Source organism: Maylandia zebra, linkage group LG17 (genome assembly GCF_041146795.1).
Source record: "Maylandia zebra isolate NMK-2024a linkage group LG17, Mzebra_GT3a, whole genome shotgun sequence".
In the NCBI taxonomy this organism is placed as follows: Eukaryota; Metazoa; Chordata; class Actinopteri; order Cichliformes; family Cichlidae; genus Maylandia; species Maylandia zebra.
Window position 1 is genome coordinate 12455285 of NC_135183.1, and position 21740 is coordinate 12477024.

Here is a 21740-nt window from a genome sequence, read left to right on the forward strand (position 1 = left end):
CTGGCTGTGTGCTTTATGGACCATGATCACACCCTATTTGTCTCTCACTTTTACATTTCTAAGGATTAATTTTATGGCTTCTCATCTTTATTAGACTGGATAGTGTAAGAAAAAGGGCAAAAGAGCAGAATGAGTAAGGGAAGGTCAGACCGCATACTTGAGGACATGTCAGGCTTTTTGTATTACGAGTGATTGTTTGACAGCATAGGTTACAGTTATATTTTGAGTCTTTTCAATAGTCATACTGCTTTTGTTTTATCTGATGTTTCGGTCTAGTCCAAAAGTACTTTTTTAATGAACAGTAAACTGTAGGAAGATGTTGTGGCTTTTTAGATTGTCCAGTTAAGTTCCATTTATTTCCAGTCATTACCAGTACAGCTGATCAAATAAACTGAGCTGATCAGGAAGAAAGAGGAAAGGACCACCTAGTGCTAAAATCATCAACTTATATGCATTACCAAAGCATACTCCAGGCATGTGATGAAGATCCTTTTACATCCCAGTCTCATAACTATTGCTTGGGAGCTAAGATTAGATAAAAACTGGGGATGTTGTGGTTTTATTTCAATCTGCAATTTGAGTCTGTGCTTTTTCTCTTTCAAAGTTTGGATCAATCTGGGATCGGTTCGGCCACTACAATCACTCCATTTGTTCCTGAGGAAAGTTTCTGGCTGGTGTTTTCCACATACCAATTACTTGTGGCAGTGTTCATCGCATAATCAGGACAGAAAATCGTCTCAGAATCAAAGATGCGTTTTTTAATACTTAGTTAAGGTTTTTAATTCAGAAACTTATAGAAATGACTTTACAGCCATGAGCTGATGATCAGAATTGACCGAAATGATGTTGCCTTATTTGTGTAACGCTTTGTAAATAATAAATGTGACCCTCTTTTTACTCGTCTGACAAAATGAACTCTTTGATGCCACTCAGAGACCTCAATGCCCCTTCATAGGCTTTAACTTAGTCTCGGTTGATGAGCAGGTGTAGATCATATTGTCATTCAACTTGTGAGAGCCACATTTTGTCACAGCTTAAAAAAATTTTTTTTATTTTTTTATTTTTTTAGATTTGTGCTGCTTAATTGTGTTATTATGACTGCTACATATTTGCAGACACGGACAGAACGCTGAGTTAAACAGGACGTACCAAGCTGTTGGGTTTGGTTCCAAATCGGATCCATATGAAGATTGTATTGTGCCCCCATCTGTTAGTAGTTCATGTTGAATTATTCGCTACATGCTCTGTTTGGGTGAATTCACTTGGCCACAGAACGCTCTTGTTAGCAGTTTGGACTCAGCTTTTATTTCACTGAGTGGTACTCTGCAGTATGAGCTCTGATGGTGAGGTTGTCTGTCACCTGTAGAAATCCTGGTTGACAAAGACCAGACGCTGGATTAACTTCCTGGATGCTGAACCGTGTGGTTACGTGCTAAGAAGGCAGACTTAGCAGACAAGAGTCTGATTTCAGCAGATGTTTTCCTGCCAAACTCAGATGGAGATTTCAGGCCTAACAGTAGTGGTGACAAAATGCTGATTTAAATACAAGGAATGGCTCTGCCTTCTTCCTCCCAGCTTCACGTGTTGTTCGATTTACACGTATATTATGTGGTGGGCTATATAGCCTTAAAAATATATCATGATATTTCAAAAAAATTCACAAAATGCTATTTATGTAAAAAACTAAATACTGAGCAGTCTCTAAACTGAATAGTCTCTCCTTCCTTGTAGCCTGGTTGTACTCGATGATGTGTTTTTTGCCTCAAGTGGTCAAAAAAGTGCGTCCACCTTTAGCAAGAATCGTTCTCCGAGGTTGTTAGAGTAGTTTTACTTTATTAAATCCTCATTGGAGGCTGTGGTCATTGTGGCTGTCACTGCTGTAGCAGTGATATCACAATATAACACTTTAATATCTCCAAAAAAAGAATAATTTCACCAGTATTATCGTGGATAGCGCACACCCCTCATTTAAATCCCAATCTGCTCAGTGCTTTAGAGCTTTCACTGTCTTAGTAAAGTTACTATTCAACAGAAAATATACAGGCGGAGTACGAATACTTGCTCTAAAGATACATTCATCTTTTTAGATGTGTAGCTGGTTAACACATCAACTTGAATCCAACCATTTTTGACATCACATAAACTTGGAACATGTTTTAATAGGTCCTTTCCATTAGCAGTAAGTAAGGATTTATGTTGTCTGTTTTGGCACATATTCTGCAAGAATTTCTTCTTTAATATTTGGATAAATTATTTAAACTCACAACCTTACGGTTACTTTGCTTCCAGTCATATAAAACCACAAAACGATGTGATCTCTTGATGCGTAATACATATTAAGCACCACCACCGTGGACTGTAAATAGGGTATGAGAGAGATGTCCGTCATGCGTGTTACCCTTTGAAAGGAAAACAAAGTCAAAGAAGTAAAAAGTGTGCCATGTGTGGTCAAGGTTCACTTATAAAATTGCCTCTCCTGACCATTAACAGCACTGTCAGGCCATCTATCAGTCACACCGAATGGCAGTAAAGGAGCTTGTATTAAGCTCCTTATGCAAAATGCTGCAGCTGGAAGTTTGGAGTCTCGCTGCTCTGCATTTCCATCACCCTCCTCAGTTTCCCTCACAGTTAATTGTGTGGTTCTAAAACTTGGTTTGCAAAGATGTATATAACCTGTGTTGTTGCTACATTACTGTTTCTACAGTGTTTGTAAGAGTGCTGTGATTTACCAGATAAGAAGAAGCTCAGGTTAAAGTACAAATCTCCAGATGTGTGTAAGAAAACGCCGTCTGTTTTGGACTTTGGGGTAAATTTGCTGGTCAAAGCTGTACCTGTAAGGCAGTCGCAGGCTTTGGGAGCTCACCTCTAAACTCCAGGTGCGTGGATGAATTTGTCACTTGTCTCGTTTAACAGAACGCAGACACGGTGACTCTTTAAAGATGGAGTCTGCGCTCCAGGTTCAGTCCATTGAGTTCAGGTAAGGGTCTTGCCATTGGCAGCAGGTGTTGCAGCTTCATATTTATTTCACTTCATTTGAACTACGTATGCATGCAGACAGAATCTAAACAAAAGGCAACTTTGGGATTTTTTTCCCTGCAGGTCAAACTTCCTGCATTTGTTTACTTTCCCTTTTCAAGCATCTGTCTCCGAAACACTCACATCAGATTAGACTTAACTATCCTGCTGTTTAGCAAACCATCACTAACAAAGGTATAAACCATGTGACTCCCTGATGTATAGAAATTATAAAGGAGGTGCAGTTGCTACTTGTTAATGTCAGCTTACCGCTTTTCTCTAAACCAGTTCGTGACTAGACCAGTTGATGTTTCTTTTATGCCAGCTATGAAATGTTCTCCATTACAAACCCTAATCAATATAATTATGAAGCAAGTGGATTATTTAATATAATTGTGGAGTAAGTCGCCCTATAATAATTACATTCAGCCTCATGATAAATTATGTCTCATTGCTGCAGGTAATTAGTCTGAAAATGTTTCCAGTTATGGCTTTGAGTGCCAAAATCGTTTGTGAGTAATGTACAGAGCTGCTCACATGAGAAAGAGCTGTTTGTCCTGCTGTTACAGACGGAGGAGAAAATGGGCTGAAGCTTTCATCTGCTCGGCTGTATATAGACCATGCAGAGTTAAAAATAAAAAGACCGCTCACCCAGAATTGAACCAAGTTTTCAACTCGGGCCGAATAATATCAAACTGAACGCTGTCAGAAACCTGAATCGGCCTGTGCTTGTTCCTTCCGTGTGTGTTCAGTGTTCTTGCCTTTGTGTGTAATCAGAAGAGTGTGATTAAGCGCTGTGGAGCCTCTCTGAGATGTGGGTCCCCGCTCTCTAAAAGGCTCAAGTATGCCAGCGCTGCTGTGTGCGTTCCTCTGTAATAAGATCACCCAGAAAAGACGTTTTCAAGAGGTTCAGTGTCAGATGGTAACACTGCTCTGCTCGGTGCACTTTACCCTGAGCTGCTGTTCATAGGTGGGGTTTGGCGTCGCATTTCCGGCTAACAGTGTGTGCTATAAAGCGATATTCATTTCAACTTTGCAACAACAGTTTGAAAAAGAGCCTACTGTGTATAAACGACAAAGCCAGGCCCGTAAAAGAAACGGTTTGGACCGACTGCACCCCGCTTCCAACGTTTGCGCGAGAAGCGGGTACACCGGCTGTGAGTCAGGCCTCGTCGTTCAGCCTGAGTGTTGGACCTCACTGATGCTCATGTGGCTGAATGAAAGCAAATCCCCTGCACGTTCCAAAATCTTGTGGAAAGACTGAAACTAGAAGAGCGGCATCTGCACGCAGCAGCAAAGTCAGTTAAGTCTTAAAATGGTAGTTCTGGTTGACACGGTGACACTTAAGGTTGTTTAAGCTGGCAACACTAAGAGCGTATCGACCACGAAATACCCTTTTGAGCTGAAAGTTTAGCGAGTATTTACCGTTCCTTTGGTTATTTGTCTCGTGTTGTATTTTTTAAGTCAAACTTGTTTTTCTTCATGGATTGCATTATCCTTACACTAACACTTACTGTATACGTATCCTCTTTCAAATTCCAGAGACCAGCTCCTTAGCTCTTCCTCTCTTTCAGGTTACGTCACTACATGTGATGTTCACACATGCAGGATCTTGTCCGCTGAATTCCATCCAGTATGCGCATGCATCATTTTCTGTATACCTCTCTGTGCACATGGATGCCGTTTATTACCTATCAATGTATGTGCATATGTATGTGCAGCTAACAGCAGAGATCAGCAGAAACACGATTAGCCTGAAAACATATTTGCCAGGTTAGTTAAAAACAAATAATAACACCCTTTAGCAGCCACACTATGCATGCATGTAACCCATTGAAGCAATGACAGATTGCACCACTGATAGTACAGACTGCTGCCACAGTGAGTTTCAGAGGCTATTTTGTTTGGTTGTCCTCAGACTTTTGGTCTTGGAGCATGAGGAGGCCCGTGTAGTGCACAGAGAAAAGAAAAGAGAGAAGCACAGGGGAAACCCAGCACAGCACTTTGAGCACTTCTTGAGAAACCACCACTGCAGCAATAACTGTGTTTAACACGAGCCGTCCTGTATAAAAGTATTAAAATCACAGAATCAGCCTTTCTTCGTCTGTGTGTTCGACACAGTTGTCCATGCGTGAGAATCTTTGTAAATATAAGAAATAGAATAGTGGGAATAGAAGTCGGAGAAAGGACTGAAGCTTAAAAAAGACGCACAAAGAAGAGGCTTCTCTCTCTTTCTTTTTTTTATTTGGACTCGCTTTGGTGGTCTGAAGCAGGGTCTCACTGGATCTTGAACCCGGTGCAAACCCCAGCGGGGGGGAGAATGAGTGAGGGGGTGAGTGGGGGGGTCCTGAGCTAGGGGTTACACCACCAGAGTCCCACAATTCATCATGCTCTGGCACCAACGGGGGCTGTCTGGACAGATCGGAGGTGGGGAGCCGAGAGGGGGGGATTGATGGCCAGGGAGACTCTGTGACCTCCTTTTTTCCCCCAAGAGATGAGATAATGTGTGCATGTATGTGGGAGAGAGAAAGTTATCATCACCCTCCATCCCTTGCATCCTGTTGAAGACATCAAGTTTGGATATTGAGTTTGATCCAGCACGTCTTCATATCGGAGTGACACATCAGCTGGGCTGAGGGGTCTCCTCCTCACAGGCGTCAGATCAGTCATGACAGATCCTTTGTTTTTCTTTCTCCCCCTCTCTCCTTTCCCTTCTTTCTCCTTTTCTCTGGCTCCTCTCTGTCTTTTTACTAGGACTACCTACAAGGTGACAGCACCAAAGCCTCTCAGAAGTTGGGTTGGAAGCCAAAGGTGACTTTTGAGGTAGGTTGGTTTGAGAGCACAGCCGGTTGGTCCTGCTGGATAGCATTAGCACACATATAATAAATGTAATGGGAGTAGTTTTCCACGCGTGTAGACAATGGCATGACGTGATGAAATCAAAGGTGACTGAAAAAAAAAACACCAAATCAAAACATTTCAATGACAAATGAAAGAATGGTTTTGAAAGCCTGTAACGATTTCTAGAAACGCAGCCTTCTTTCAGCGAACTGTTAAAAGAAAATACACAAAGGTTCACTGCATCAAATCCACACGAAGCAACAGAAAACCAACCAGCACGTGAGTTTTGAGTCTTTTAGCTTTTAGATTAGAATTTTATTACAGTTGTATATTTTATCTACTTTTCATTTTATGCCGCATCAGATTATTATAAAGCTCTTTGGTACCAAAGCTCTTTGTTTATTCCTTTCTGTGAATAGTGCTATAAAAATAAATACTTGCTTTATAACATTTTGTATGTTGTTTAGAAATCAGCCTTTTAATAAAATATTATTAAGCAAAGACTACTATAAATTAAGCAAATATTTCTCATTATATTTTTTGTAATTATATACTGAGAAAAGCACTTCTAAAATATATATATTCAATTCAATTCAATCTTTATTGGCAGACTTCATGTCCATAAAAACAAGACAAGAAACAAGAAACACACACACAACCCCCCCCCCCCCCCCCCCCCCCCCCCACAACACAAGGTATAAACCATTAAATATATATATGTATATAAATAAGTATATAAAGCATAATTATATTTCAATATATATATTGAAATATAATGAAATGTACTTCAAATAAATATTATACATATTTTAGAAAATGTAATTTTTTGAAGTGCTTAGACGCTTTGATTAAATAGTTTCTAAGGCTAAATAATATATTAATAATGCAGCCAGTGTTGAGAAAACACAACTGTGTTTTTCGGTTAAACCTTATTTATTTTGGAGAAAGAAAAAAAAAGAAAACTACGGTTCAAGGTTTCATATTTTCTCAACTTTACCTGCTCGGGAAGTTTGGCTGAACTATAAAAATATAAATTCTGAATCTTCTGATAAACAAAAACAATCTTATCTCCTATCTGTCGCTGCAGACACTCCAAAGCTCTGAGCTCTTATCAGTACAATATGACCCAACGACACAAGCACGTTATGGATCATTGTCAGGTCCTAATGCTGATAAACTCGATGTATTTATTATGTTTATCCAGCTGCAGTATAACTGTGTGTGGAAGGGAGGTCTTCACGTAGGCCGAGTTTGAACCGCGGGTGTAAACGAGCCTTACTTCATGTATTTTATGTTTGTGTCTTTACCTTTTAGAGATATCAACCTTTCCAAATATATAAATCTGATCCTGTCCCCTTGCAGGATCTGGTGAAGGAGATGGTCGATGCAGACATCGATCTCATGAAGAAAAATCCAAATGCCTGAGGCCAAGTCAGTCGGGCATGTTTTAGCACTCCTGGGTTCTTCCACTGAGACCCATAGTGGAAGACCCACCTTTCCTTTTTACCTGTATGACTCTTCTAAATCAATTGATTGTCTTGTTGCGGGTGTTCGAGTGAATAATGGTTGTTGTTGTATCTGTTGTCTGTTTCTCATATTTAGATTGATTAAATACCTTTTACATTTTAACACTGATTATGTTTTATTGTTATTACTGAGGGGTTTTATTGTATTTTTTTTTCCCATTGTTTTGGGACTGTCAACGCTGAAATCTTTTCCCCTGAAGTGTGACGTGGAAAAAGTAAAATGAATGAATAGAAATGAATGGATATTTTTATCTTTTATTAATATGAGCAGGGGATCCATTTGGTACAATAAAAAAAGTCTTTTAACATCGTGTCTGTTTGTTTTCTCATGAAACACAATAAATTGTATAGAAGGCCTAATTTGTTTTTCTTTTTTTAAATCTAAGGAAATGTGGGAAATAAAAGCTGCAAATCCAGGTTTGAACCGCAGGTTGCGTGCGCGGAGTGTGCATGTGCACGCGCATGGGATCCCCAGTTTGTGCAGAGGTCTGGCTCTTCTCCTGTCGTTTCTTTCCTCTGTGTTTGCTCCTAATTCCAAGTTTTTCTTTAGAATGTACCAGAACACTGCGCTCCTTTATTCTGAGGGAAATGCGTTTTTCTCCTGCTCTCAAACATCTACCTGGAAACATCTACATCTGGGTCGTGAGCGGCCTTGTGGCCTAAAATGAATGCCCGCATTTAAACTGTTGGCCCTGACTTGTTGTGACCCTGACGGTAACGGTTGCTGGGTGTGTTGGACACTCGTAACTGTTCCCACTTTGCAGAAGTTAGATGACTTCTTCTTCCTTAACAGCCACACTGCTTTCTCTTTGCTCGTCTTTATTGTTTAATTCGAGGTATTGAATCCAAAAGGGTCGTTTTCACGAGGGCACGTCATTCATACTTGTTTAAGAAAAAGAGTATATTTGATTAAAATGCTGCGACTGGAAGTGATGTAGTGCTGTCATGTGTCTAACAGCCTAGTCATCAATCCTCTGCTCTTATTGACTGTACAGGAGACCTGACGCTCCCTATAGATTACATTATATTATTTGTTGTGTTTAATGATGGGCCTTACTATCTTACATTCCAGCCCTCCTGTATCACACTATTAATAAATATGAATGCAGAAGCAATCTAGTGTGTTTACAGTATTTGTGGGAATTTAGCTCTGTTAAAAACAGTCGAACAGTAACTCTGCATTTATATCTTCAAAATATAAAGTATGTGCGTGCAGCCAAAATCTACTTTATCTCAAATGAAAGTGCACGTGCACCAGAATGGCCTATCTCAGATGTAGTATGTGATATTTTATTAAAGTATTATTACAAATATTTATGTAAGGCGCCTTTTCTCAATTTCCCGAAAATCATTAAAGTTGTGAAATAAGGTTTTTTTTTTTGTTTTGTTTGAGGTTTTTTTGGTTGTTTTTTTAAGTGCGGCATCTTATTTCCACGTGGAATGCTAAATGAAGTATCTCCGATTTAAATGCAGCACTCGATAGATGTCGGTCCCTCCTCAGAGCACACTGCTGCTGTCAGGTTTTGACATTCAACTTGCGCGGACCGTGAGCGGTCTGTGGAGGGTGGGATCGCCTGTGTGTTTTTCTGGACGGCACCTACAGGACATTTAAAAGTCTCTGTGATCGTCCTGGACAGCGCTGAGTCTGTGCTGACTCCAGATTGGAAACAGATGTTGCTCTGAGGTTGTTTGGGCCCCCTAAAGCGCGCTGAGAGCACACAACACACTGAGCCCGCGGCCTCACACAGGTGCACCAAGTATTCCCCTTTAATAACATTTAGGCACGTTTTGTGATCGGCTCTGCTGCTGGCGCACAAACAAAGAAAAGATGACTGAGATTTGAACCGAGAAGGAGTCTCGGAAGGAGGAGGGGAGCAGACTTGTGCAGCTAAATAAACGTTTTTAAGGAGATTAAACGGCTCTAAAGTCACGATTTTCAGAATCCCTGAAAAACGCGAATATAATAATTTTTTGTCAAATCAAACGCACGAGAGATATTGTAGGGGGAGGTGATCCCTAAAGTGAAAGCTGCAGGAGGGAGAAGCTGCTCCTTTCTTTCAAAGCTCCAGCTTTACTGAGCACATTTGGACAGACGGCCACAGAGTGGAAGACGGAGAAAAGGATCCGACCAGTGTCCTCTATCATTTGTTATTAGGAAGAGAAAATACTGATCTCGCCCCTGAATATCATCCGTCCATCCATTTTTTTTAAACCTCTTATGGAGTGAGCCTATCCCAGCTAACATATGAGAGGTACGGACAGGTCGCCAGCCCTACACAGGGCCTCACTGAATATCAAGTTCAATTAAATTAACACGAATCGGAGCACTATCCCGGGACAGTGGAGGTCACCTGCTTGTCGTGTTACTGAGATATCAAGGACATAAAAGATATCCCATTCTTTATTATTACTGCTGGTCTACAGTGCAGACACCTTAAAATATTACGATTTTAAAAAGCGTTAAAAACAGTGTAAATACACATAAAAAATAAATAAATAAAACAAATGCTGGAATTTTAGAAACTCTGAAAATTCATAGTGAGAAACTGGAAAACTACGTGACTAGAGCCTTCACCAAAAATCCACGCAGGCACAAAACAAGACGCAAAATAAACCGTTTACACTGAAGCCTCGATTTCAGCCCACTTTAGGCTAAATGGTGAATCCTCACTCCTTTAATTGGTTTGATATGTAAAGTCATTAGGACACGATGGGCTTTTCTTCTTTATTCTTCTTTTAAGAAAAATAATACATCGAGGAAAAAACGCAGGAGGCCAGATTCGTGCAGGAAATACAGACGCGATTTCAATCACTGCTCCTGCGCGATGGGATTTAGCTCTGCTCCCGCGAACTCCTCTGTGTGTGTGTGTGTGTGTGTGTGTGTGTGTGTGTGTGTGTGTGTGTGTGTGTGTGTGTGTGTGTGTGCCTCTCACAGGAGAGGTGAGGAGTGTGTGAGGGGGGTACGGGCTTACAGTTTAGTCGGTAACTGTGAGATGGCCGCAGTTGCCAGAACTTGTATGCATATAACATGCAAATTTGAAGTATTAAAAAAATAAATAAAAACAATAACAAAAAAATTAAGCTGTGGATACAAAAGGTCTGTATGGGAGAATCTGGTTAGTAGATTGGACGCAAAACCCGCAGCGAGTGTCAGTGTGGAAATTGTTCCTGTTTAATTTCAGGCTCAACCTTCAGAAATAAAAATTCAAACTAGAACAAAATGCATAACACCCGCGAAAATGCGTTAAACTCTGTAGAGATTTTATTCTATTTTGTTTTTTTCTGTGTGAAACAGAAAGCTTTTTAAGCAGTCAGTAAAAAACAGAGCCTCCTTATTATTTTTTTTAAAAAGCCCCCTTCAAATGTGTGGGGCGCCCACATGTTTCCAGGAGCTTCATATGTTTCCCCATAAGCGCTCTGATACCTGCCAAACCTTTAGAGCGCATGCTGTGGGCTATCGGGTTGCTTTGCCACTCGTGACTACGGCACTTGTGCAAAGATCTGGCCTTCAACGCTAATCAGACACTGGGATGAATTCCCCATGTAGAACATCTGCAGACAGCCGGGGCCGTAAACTACACCTACGCTCGTGTGATCCCTCGAGGCTACAGTCATACTAATGTGAACATTAAAGTATCCCGAATGCGGCATTAAACAATAATTCCTTAACTGGGGCTTCTGTGAGCACTTCAGTGCGCGCCTGAAGCTCCCCTTCTCTTCCGGGACTCCCTTTAGTTTGACTGTTTGTTATTGTTTGATACACTGCAGGCCGTGAAGCTGCCACGGCCAGCCTGCGATGTGCACTGCATGTGAAGCTGCTTTGGATAAAGCAGGGACGGGCTTTAACGCAAGCTGCTCACCGTCCTTCCCTAAAGTGCATTGTTGACATCCTCTCCACTGACCTCCATCACCTCCTCCTGTCTTGTACTTGCAATGAAAAACGACTCGCCATCGTGACTGGCTTTTCCTTCTTGACTCTTGAGTGCTGATCAATCACAAAGACGTTTGTTTGGAGGGAATAACGCGTTTCTCGTATTAGCCTGCGCTCTGCGTGCAACTGGTGGTTATTTCCACATTTATTTATTTGATTTGTATGTAGTGCAGATTGCATTTGAACCGCAGTCTTAACCTCACCTGCGTGGTTTGTAGCAGAGGAGAAACGGCACATTGTTTATGTTAGCTTTAATGAGCTTGACTCATCTGACTGCTGGCCCTGGGGAGCGTTTGCGTGCTGGATTTCTTTCTTTCTTTCTTTTTTTACTTTTACTGACTCATTAAAAACCAATCCACACGGGCCGAAAACTAACAGTCACGTTTAAGCTTCAACTACCAGCCACTTAAAACACACACACACGCACACACACACTGCTCTGTTTTGTTTTCAGCTTTAATGCCCTGCAGCTCGATGATTGCAGAGGTTAGAAGCCGCCATTAAAATAATAATAATTGTTATTATTATTATTATTATTATTATTATTATTATTGTGTGGAGTATATGTACTCGCTAATAAGATTATTATAATAATAATGAATAATAATATAATTGTTTTGCATGATTAAGGGGTTCCCGCCATGAAGTTACATGTAACTGATATTTTTCCTGATTATTCTTTTCTAACTTTAGATATATGTATATATATATTTTTTTTTCTTCTAAAGTCAGATTTTTTTTAAAGAAACTTCAGGGACCATATCTAATTAACACTGAGCATGCGTGTCTCCGTGTAAAACTGCCTACGCGCATAAGAATGACATTTTAAAAAGGCCGCTGTAAAGTTTTAATAGCAACCTTGTTTTTTTGTTGCTTTTCTTTAAGGAGGGAGGGGGGGGGGGGGGGTCCCCAAGTCATCGGGGAATTACTGGAGTAAACACGTGACACAGCAGTAATATTTCAATCAGCCAGAGCTGCGGTAAATCTCGAGCCTCCAGGAAACAAACAAACATTTAAAAATAAAGCAAAGCTGGCTGCAGTACATCCCTCTGTCACAGATCGTACCCATCAGGCCGTCATCCTGGTGCATCAACAAGGACCCCCCACCACCCCCACCCCACGCGGGGGTCTCCTCCAGCAGCAAAATTAACTCTGAAGACAAATCCAAAAACAACTGCATCCAAAAAGCTCCCATCATCATTCCCAAACAGCAGTCAGACGGAAGCCTGCTCACTTTGCAATGACTGATTTGTTTTGCTGACAAGGCCTTCAGTGAGTTCAGACCGCGTTGGTGAGCTGCTGCCACACGTGCATTTATTTACCGCCGGCGTTTACACTCCAGGATTGAACATATACAGCGCGCAGGTGAGGCTGGAGCCTCGCATTAAAAAAAGAAAATGGCATCTGCTAAGCTGCTTTCACTTTGAAAGGTAAACTCGGCTCGCCTGTGCATGGGCCACAGTCTGAAGTCAACCGACTTATAAAAGCTTTTCCATCAAGTTGGAAAATTTATGTATTCACTTAAATACTTTAATACGCATAAACGGGCTTTTATTTTGTTTATTTCTTTCTCCTTCTCTCTTTAAAAAATCAGAACGTTTAGGTGAATTTAGCGCTTTATAATACATTTTGAATTGAAATATATTTAACTACCGTGCAGCTATTTCTGAATTCAAGAAATGTCCCCTTACTTTGGCTCTAGCGTTACTAATAAATCACTCAAATTCAAATAAACGGCACTTTATTAAACAAAACAAAATGTAATGCCTTCAAAGTATTTTTTAAACAAATAACACAAAATGAATAGAATAAGTCAGTATAGGCTACACAGTCCCTCTATTTCTATACAAGAACTGGGACAATTAAAATGCAGCAATAAGAAAACTGCGGAGGGGGAAAAAGTGTTTGGTCCTCAATGTCCAACCACTCCCTTTTCCTAAAAAATAAATTACTATATTAGGCTATAATTTACAGTCTAGTCGTAACAGCCGGGTTTGAGCCATCTTTAGAAACTATTCTCGAAGTGAGAGGGAAGGAAACTTACGTGTTTTGGTGTTACACAGCTCTGCACAAAAAATACAAAAGACAAAAAATCTCTCTGAATCGCTTGTCCATTCGGAGTGTGAATGAAAGACCAAAAGTACAAAAAAATATAGAGAGAAATTATATATTAGAGTTATTAATTTAAAAGATGCGCTTGGCTTTCAGAACTTTTCATAAACAAAAGCTCCTGAGGTGCGATAGATGGACTGTCCGGACGGGAAGGCCATCTGACAGCTATTATTCCCGTTCAATGGAGAGCCGTTCAGCCCGATCCGCTGGGACTCGAACATCTCCCGCACCGAGTGGAAGTTCTGCTGCTGCGCCGGGTAACCCGGGCTCAAGTGACTCAGGTCCCCATACCAAGATGCGAGCCGACCCTGGTGTGCGTGGTGACCGTCCTGGCCCGCCTGACTCAGGTTTCCGTGCCCAAGTGAGGACGCGGTGGTCGTGGTGATGCAATAATCGGGCAGAGCCTCGTCCACTGTGGTGGAAGGGGCCAGGTGGCCGCTGGAGGATCTATCCCCTGCGTATAGACTCATGGCTTGCATGTTGCAGTGATAAGTGGCGTTGGAGCCCGTGGAAATGGCGTTCTGGTTGCAGGTCGTTGAGCTGTAAGCGGACGTCTGGTTCGGCGAGTAGCTGAGCGGCAGTGAAGGGGCGATACCTGTCCGAGAGGAGGCGATGTGAGGTGGGGAGAGCTCGGCCTGCGGAGACCCCCGCATGGAGGTCATGATGTTATCCACGCTGAAGCCCTGCGCAGGGGCCTGGCCGTGGTGATGGTGCTCGGTTCCTTCGATGCTGAGTGACCGGGTGGAGGGGACGCTGTGCGGGCTGCCCGTTGACAGGCTGCTTCTGCTATCTGGACTCTCGATTTTGGGCACGGCGCCCAGGGTCGGGGATGCGGCCTGAGGCGGCGTGGAGTTCCCATTCTCAGTCTTTATATCCTGGATCCGCACCGGCTGGGAGCCCTGCATGGACGGCTCGGGCTCCCGGCCCGCCGTGCGGACAGAGGGATCTTTGCTTTGCCTGTCCCGCTCGTCCTTGTCCCTCTGCACGTCCTTCTTTTTGAACCTCTTCCGGCGCCGTAGAAAGCTGCCGTTCTCAAACATGTTGTAGGAGTCGGGGTCCAAAGTCCAGTAGCTGCCCTTACCGGGCTTCTTGTCGTCCCGGGGCACTTTAACAAAGCACTCGTTGAGGGACAGGTTGTGCCGTATGCTGTTCTGCCAGCCCTGCTTGTTGTCCCGGTAGAAGGGGAACCTCTCCATGATAAATTGATAAATCCCGTTCAGGGTGATCTTCTTCTCTGGCGAGTTCTGAATCGCCATGGTGATGAGGGCGATGTAGCTGTAAGGGGGTTTCACCATGTCCTTCGGCTGGTGCTGAGGAGTGTACGGTCCGTACGGCCGGGCCATGCTGGCCGGGTACTGCTCGTGGGCTGCGTGCGAGTACATGCTCATAGCCGCAGGCATTCCCGTGTATCCCCCGCCGGCCCGGTAGTAGCTCTGATCGCTGCTGATGTAGGGCACGACTCCCAAAGAATTGGGACTGGAGACGGAATAGCGCGCCTGCATCCTGCGCAATGCGTAAAACCTCCCCAAAGCGCTCTCCCTCCACAAACTGTCACAACTTCAGCTTGCGCTCCGATCTCTCTCGCAGCTCTCTGTTCACTGTAGAAGTTCCTTTTTCTAAGCCGCAGCTCGCCAGGGTGAACCGAAGAGAGCACGCACTGCTACAGTGAACATTTGGAAACTAAGAGGGCTGGAGGAGTTGCAACGAGGAACTTTTTTTTTACCCTTCACATTTTTTTCCTCCCTTTTGGCTGCTCGGACTGCTCCACCCCGAATCCGAATGTGTGCTCCATTATCCAATGGGACGGCGAAATGAACCTGTGGAAACGCTGCACTGTGATAAAAGTTACTACCCCCACTCTTTCCTCCACCCCTCCTTCTCCTCCTCCCCCGCACTTCTTTCCCTGACTTCTCAGTTCAGATCACGGAATTATTAAAATGCTTTTCAGGGTGTGCCCAAAGTGCCAAAAGATTCATTTAATGGCCCAAATTGTGAGTTATTTATTATTTTCTATTAACTCTTCATTTTGAGACTCGTAAAATAACTTCACGGTGAAAATGGAGAAAGTGGATTTATTGTGTATAATTGATCGGAATAAGGTTTTGTTTTTTTCTTGGGTTTTTTTTTGGTTACCACAAATTCTTAAGGAATTTCTCTCATAGCAGACACGAGCCTGATATCAATTTCCAAAATGTAAAAAAACGCGAACGTGCACAATTAAAACTGCAGTTAAATCCCTTCAGCGATGCACGGTGATCTGAGACCTGTCAGTTTTGTGAGATATCAGATGAGCCTGAGCCTCTGAATAAACAAGCGGACATGAAAGAGCGTGGATGCCTCCCCGCTCCTCCCCGACAGCGCCGGTGGGCGGTGTGCACAAACTAATTAAAGGCTAAATGAAGCTCATTTGGCCCAGCTGGGTGTGGAGAAGTTCCCCAGGGCGCGAGCGGCTGCTGAGACGTTTTTGAAAGATGAAGACCTCCAAATGTCACTCGCACTAGACGGAGTGTTAACAGAGCCATGGAAGTTCTCGGTGATTTCTGTGTGAGAGGTGTTAGCCGAATTCAAAGTAATTTAAAGGCTTTAGAAATTTACATTTCCTTATTTAAATATTTTTTCAAATAATCTAAATTATTAATCTTATCATACAAACTAAGAACTTGATTGAAGATCAGATTTTAAAAAACTAAACTATGTGGTTTGTTTTGTTGCTGAAAGACGAACTTCCCCGCCATACTGCTCTATTTCAGACAAGACTCATATTTCTCTCATGTTTTTAAAGTTCAGTATTGTAGATAATAATTTTCACAGAGAAGTCTGTCATATTTTCTGTTATAAATCAAGCTTTTGCCGATGTTAGTAAATGAAAAAAGGTTTATTTTTACTTAAGAACTTATTTATATAAAAAATAATACTAAACAAAGCAGGCCTGCATGGAGCACCGCGTGGCTTTATCTGAAATATTTATTTATTTTCTTAAACGATGCTCGTATGAAGGAGACACGAAACTCAAAGAATCCTAAACGAAAAGCTTTTGGTGATCCAAGTAGAAACAAGTGTTTGAAAAACCTTATTTGGAGGCAAAGTCAGCAAATTCTCAGTCAGTTTTTCTTTTTATTAAACATAAACAGTGATTGTATATATGCGGTTTTTATGTCCCGATGACATAAAAGTTAATCTCAATATTTGATAACGCTTCTATGTTTGGCCTTGAAGAGCACAGAGACTCATCTCTTGAAAACACTGCAAAATGCAAAACAAACAAAAAAGAAATCATTCACGTCTCTGTGAACTAACTGCGCTAAGACCAGTGACGCTCTCAGTTTACCCCTGAGCAAACATCTTCACACCAACTTCCGATTGACAAAAGTCTGAAGTCTCCCGACAAAAGCGCAGGGATTAATAAAATAAACAGGCCTCGTGTAACAAACAGGCCCATGTCGACATGTTTATGCTGAGCTCCCTTTTGAAAACTGCCGAGACTTAAAAATTCTCAGAGACAGTTTTCACAATTTCATCTTTCCTGCAGCACAAGAGAAAAGAGGAGAAACTAGTTTTTGATTCGCTATAAAATCTGTTAATTTGTCACGTGTATGTGTGATTATTCAGCTCTTTGTTCTGCTATTTGCATGTGTTTACAGGGCCAGAGGAGACAAACGCTGTCACCTGTGAGGACCACGCACTGTGTGTTTCTGGCTGACCGGCAAACACGTCAGCTGGCTCCGCCACATCCAAAGCACACCCCTCTATCCGTCACTGCTGACATCTCAATGAAATACAACCACACCCTGTAATAATAATGATGATAAAAATAATGATAATACTCCCTTCTGTGAAAAAACACACACCAAATTCAAAGGTTCTTATAATGACCTGCAATAGGTTTTAAACAATCTATATAAAAATGGTTTAACGAGACATTTACTGAGTTCTTCAGCAGAGATCAGTGCTGGTATCAAGTCGGACGCAGTTCTTCTCCTAATGTGAAAGAGAACAGCTCCCCCGACTGGTCAGTACATAAACGTGCAAAATGCAGGCGTTTTCCCATCAGCAGTTGTACACAGCAAATTCAAAAGTGTTAAATGTTTTGGTGTTAATAGTCTTCTTGCAAAAGTAGAGTTAATTTTACTCTAAGCAGAGTCACATTCTTTTAATGTAACTCTGAGGTGTAAAATGATAGTAGTTAAAATCGAGTGTTAAAAATGAGTGTTTCTCTGTCAAATCTGGAGGTGTTACAATGGAAACATTAACTCTTGACCTCTTAACTCTGAACTCCTACAGGGGCTATGACACCAATAGAGTAAATTCACAGACTCCGCCCCCAGCACGGCTCCAATCGAAGCTGAAGTGAAGCCGTTTCAGAACATTTTGCTCTACATATTTGAGTTGTTTGCCATGCTTGGTAAGTCATTTTTTCAAAGATTGTTTCAATTATTATTATGAGCTTTTACTTCTGTGGCTCTTTGGAGTTGAGACAAAGCTGTGTGAAAGGCATTAGCCATGTTGCTCGGTGATAGCATAATATTCTGTTTTAGCTAGCTGAAAGGTATTGTCTGCGGGCAAATACCACAGCCTTGAAAAAAAGCTTGCATGTGAATTTTCAGTCAAATCTTTGGTCAAATACACCTAAAACAATGTCTAGAATGTGAAATGTTGGTATAATGGTGCTACTTGAAGCCTGAAAACGATCGCCCAAAAAAACCAAAAACGAGCAAACAGCAGTAGCAGACGTCCTGACTGGATTCTACGTTAGCATAGATCCCTCCAGAGTTTTGTGCACACGGTTTAGGTAAAAATGAAAAAGGTTGAGGTTTTACATTTAGTTCAGTATTACCTGTTGCCTGTGTCTTTGTCTTTTGGGAAAATACTTTACACAAGTAATGGTTCAAAGAGGATTCCTTTTTTTTTTTTTTTTTTTTTAACTGTGCTGCAATTGTTTACTGGATTATTTGTGCCATTAATTAGTGTCAACTAATTTTTATTCAATCTCCGCACAGGATATGCTTGTGAAGATGGAATATGGGGGAGAGCAGAAGTGCGTTGAAGTTCCACAAAGGGATGAATGAAGGACATGCATATTGTATTGAAGAAATAAGTGATGAGAATGCTGTTATTTGCATTTACCATGTCAGACCTTTTGATAAACAAAATTCTAATGAAAGTGAGAACATGTATACTGTTACATCTTTCAGAAAATGTTTTGAAATTGTGGTGCACAGTTCAGAATAAATGTTTTTAAAAAACCATTGCGTCTTTTTAGTAAATGTTTATTTCCAAAAGAAATTTCTAGAAGTTCAGAACAGTAAAATTCCCACTTTTAAGAATGAATTAGAAGATAACTCTTACGTAGTTAAACTAAAATACTCTTTGAGAGTTAATATATAAACTCTTAACACCAAGTGTTAAATTATCAACTCCAGACAGATTTGGTGTTTAACACTAAATCAGAGTTAACGTACCAACTCTCCAAAAAGAGTTAAATTAACACTCTCTGGTGTGGACCCATATAGACACTTTAATAGTGTTGAAATCAAATCCGACAGTGTTAATTTGGACATGCTGGATTTGCTGTGTATTAAGTAATGTTAGGCATTTAAACCTAACTACATTATAATTTGAGTTCCGGTCATTTCTCTCTGGTAAGCCGCATAATAAACTATAACACAGCAGCTGTTCACAGGTGTAACACATAAATGTATCCGACGACAAGGTTAACTCCTCTATGAGCAGAGGCGGGGAACGGTGTGTAAACAAGAACACTAAAACACGGCTGTGGGAAATTAAAAGTAGAATTTTGTAATTGCTGTTAAATGCTACAAACTGTAGATGCACAGAACAGCTACTGTATGCTATTTAAAAGCATCAGAAATATTAGAAATATAAGTTATAGCTGAGGTGCTGCGCTATAAATTACGGATACCCTGATTTATTTAAAATGTCTGCAAATGAAACGATATATTGCTGAAGCGGGACTGTCACACCAGACTTGTATTTATTTCAAGTATCATGTTTAAAAGCGAAATGCTGATGTTATTGTGTCAGTAATGCTAAAGTGATATTTGTGATGTGATGTTTTCAACAACAACAACAACAACAACAAAAGACTTTAATAAGCAAAGTAACAAGTCTGACCAGTAGTGTGATTGCTATTTATGTGTTTGTTTGTTTAATAGTTTTTAAATACACAACATGAGAATATTACATATCCTTTTAAGTTTTTGGTCACGATGATCAAGTAAAAATCTGATGAGTAATTTGTTTCATAAGAACTGCTGAAACATTTAGTTTTATCTCAGAAATGCAGTTGAACATGTGTTGCAGTCTATAATAAGTATAAGGAATCCAAATATGGCGATATAATATTAACTATATTTAAAATTAATATTCAATTCAAATCAGTTTTATTTATATAGCGCCAAATCACAACAACAGTCGCCTCAAGGCGCTTTATATTGTAAGGTAGACCCTACAATAATGCATTGAGAGAAGACCGGGGAACACCGGGCTTATTTCTGGCTTTCATTGTCTGACTGCCTGATCTTCCCCACTACTGATCCCAGTGTATTATAACCATCACGTTTAAAAGTGAAATGCTGATATTGCGTCAGTAATGCGCATGTAATAACCTGATCATCTGCCACCCGTCTTTTTGTTTTTGTACAGTCGTGTTAACAGATTCTCTCACTACCTTCATGCCCACTACGGATCCCTGTATTGTGGAAACGGGCAACAAAAACAGCTTAAATGACAGTTTTCCAATATTGCTTAGACACGTTTCTTGAAACCGTAAATACTTTTCTAAAAATATTAACACAAAATCCTTTTTACCCACTCACAAAAACCTCTGACACATTTGGCAGAATCCCATCCAAACAGTCTGATCTACGCTCCAAACCCACACAGTGTCTTCAGGTCAGTCACACAACCAGTCAAAAATAATAACACAATTATACACTATGGGTCAAAAAGCAAAAAGTGGACGCTTTGGGACGTTCTGTATTTGGGTTTAAATGGTATACTGGTTCCACCTACTGGCAAATTGATGCATGTACATCATAAGCAGCGCAACATGAGAATTTACAATAAAAAAAATGGGTTGCTTACCCAATGATAAGCTTTATGTATATTAGTCCTGAACCTCACAATAGTTTACGATATTATGTTTAAGAAGACTCCCTCACACGGGATTGACTGTAAAAAAAATTTTGTAGGCACTTTAATGTCATCACCATTGTTCCTGTAAAATGGCTCATTAGATACAGATGAGTTTCCAAACCTCAGTCATCCATCGAGAAAGCACATTAAATAAATAGCTGCCAGTCATCCATGTGCAAAAGATTCATTTTCCTTTCGATTCTGTCTTTGATGCATCAGCCGTGATTGGTTTAGAGAGGGTAAAGCTGTTTTCAAGGCCACATTTGGTCTCTCCCCCCCTCCTGTTTAACCCTAAACTGGACATTTAAGATCAGCCGACAGAAAGAGCTCTCTGGAATCCCAAATAAAGGCTTTAATAAGAATCATATCAACAAGCAGTGAGCTGTTTCTGATTAAGTGACTCAGAGTATGCAATCCATTTCAAATGAGATCTGGACTAAGAGAGAAAGTGAGCAGAGTAAACGATCTAACCAGTTTTAACTACAAACAGAAAACAGCTGAATAATTATCTGTCTTTGACTATCAGCTTTACTGGGATTTTGTACCCAAATTTTCTAGCATGAGGAAAAAATGCCAGTGGCTGCTTTAATTATGCTGCTATTTTTAAACAAGAAGTATCTACAAAATCACCCCTATTGGTTACCATGGCGATGTGTTATTTATCTTAGTAGGTAAATAACTACAACGCTGATAATTACTCAAACCAATAAAATCTGTTTAAACTAAGCAGAAATAAAACACGTTGCTGCTAAACACTGCCCCCTAGTGGTGCATTGAAAACCAACAACGAACTCCCATTCGTTTTTCTTTAAAGAAAGAAACATGTCTGGTTAGTGAGTGTAAATGCGCCTCTCTTCACACTGCGTGCAGTATAGTCCTTTAACCATTACCGATCTAATGGCAGCTGATCCGGTCAATTCAAGACCTTAGAGTCAAAGCTATTCTATGCCCCCTCTTACCAGATCTTTCCCATCTGCTTGGTGAGATTCATTAAAAGCCCTCCAGTGCACCCAACTCCTCATTAACTTCACGTACGTCTACTTCAGCAGGCCGCCAGTCTTGCTGCCCACACCCAACATCAGCACAAGAGTTTCTGCTTTAGAAAGGTTAGCAGCAAAGTAGTTTAACCTGCCTGTCAGATAAGAGCCACAGAACAAAAA

At 41.0% G+C, this 21740-nt stretch overlaps 2 protein-coding genes and 1 long non-coding RNA gene across 4 annotated transcripts in view; 2 read left to right on the forward strand and 1 right to left on the reverse strand.

Annotated features, from left to right (window-relative positions):
- Positions 1-7742, forward strand: part of gmds (GDP-mannose 4,6-dehydratase) — a 205686-nt gene extending 197944 nt beyond the window's left edge. The window contains exons 10-11 of the mRNA XM_004571763.3: positions 5770-5838; positions 7219-7742. Of these exons, the coding sequence (XP_004571820.3) occupies positions 5770-5838; positions 7219-7281 (132 nt within the window). The 3' untranslated portion in view covers positions 7282-7742. The remainder of the gene's footprint in view (positions 1-5769; positions 5839-7218) is intronic.
- Positions 7743-13037: 5295 nt separating this feature from the next.
- On the reverse strand, positions 13038-15231 carry foxc1b (forkhead box C1b). Its single transcript, XM_004571762.5, has one exon. It carries the CDS (start codon positions 14925-14927, stop codon positions 13518-13520), a length of 1410 nt encoding a protein of 469 aa, XP_004571819.1. The 5' UTR covers positions 14928-15231; the 3' UTR covers positions 13038-13517.
- Positions 15232-15807: 576 nt separating this feature from the next.
- LOC143413188 (uncharacterized) lies at positions 15808-18669 on the forward strand. 2 transcript variants are annotated; one of them, XR_013093808.1, is made up of 4 exons: positions 15808-15994; positions 17067-17434; positions 17707-17827; positions 18423-18669. It is a non-coding gene; the product is annotated as an uncharacterized LOC143413188 (long non-coding RNA). The 2 variants fall into 2 exon arrangements; XR_013093809.1 differs by having other exon boundaries at positions 15808-15958.
- The last annotated feature ends 3071 nt before the right edge of the window (positions 18670-21740 follow it).

Bases quoted from the DNA above. Each gene is read 5' to 3' on its own strand.
- foxc1b (XM_004571762.5), bottom strand. From the start codon at position 14,927: ATGCAGGCGCGCTATTCCGTCTCCAGTCCCAATTCTTTGGGAGTCGTG.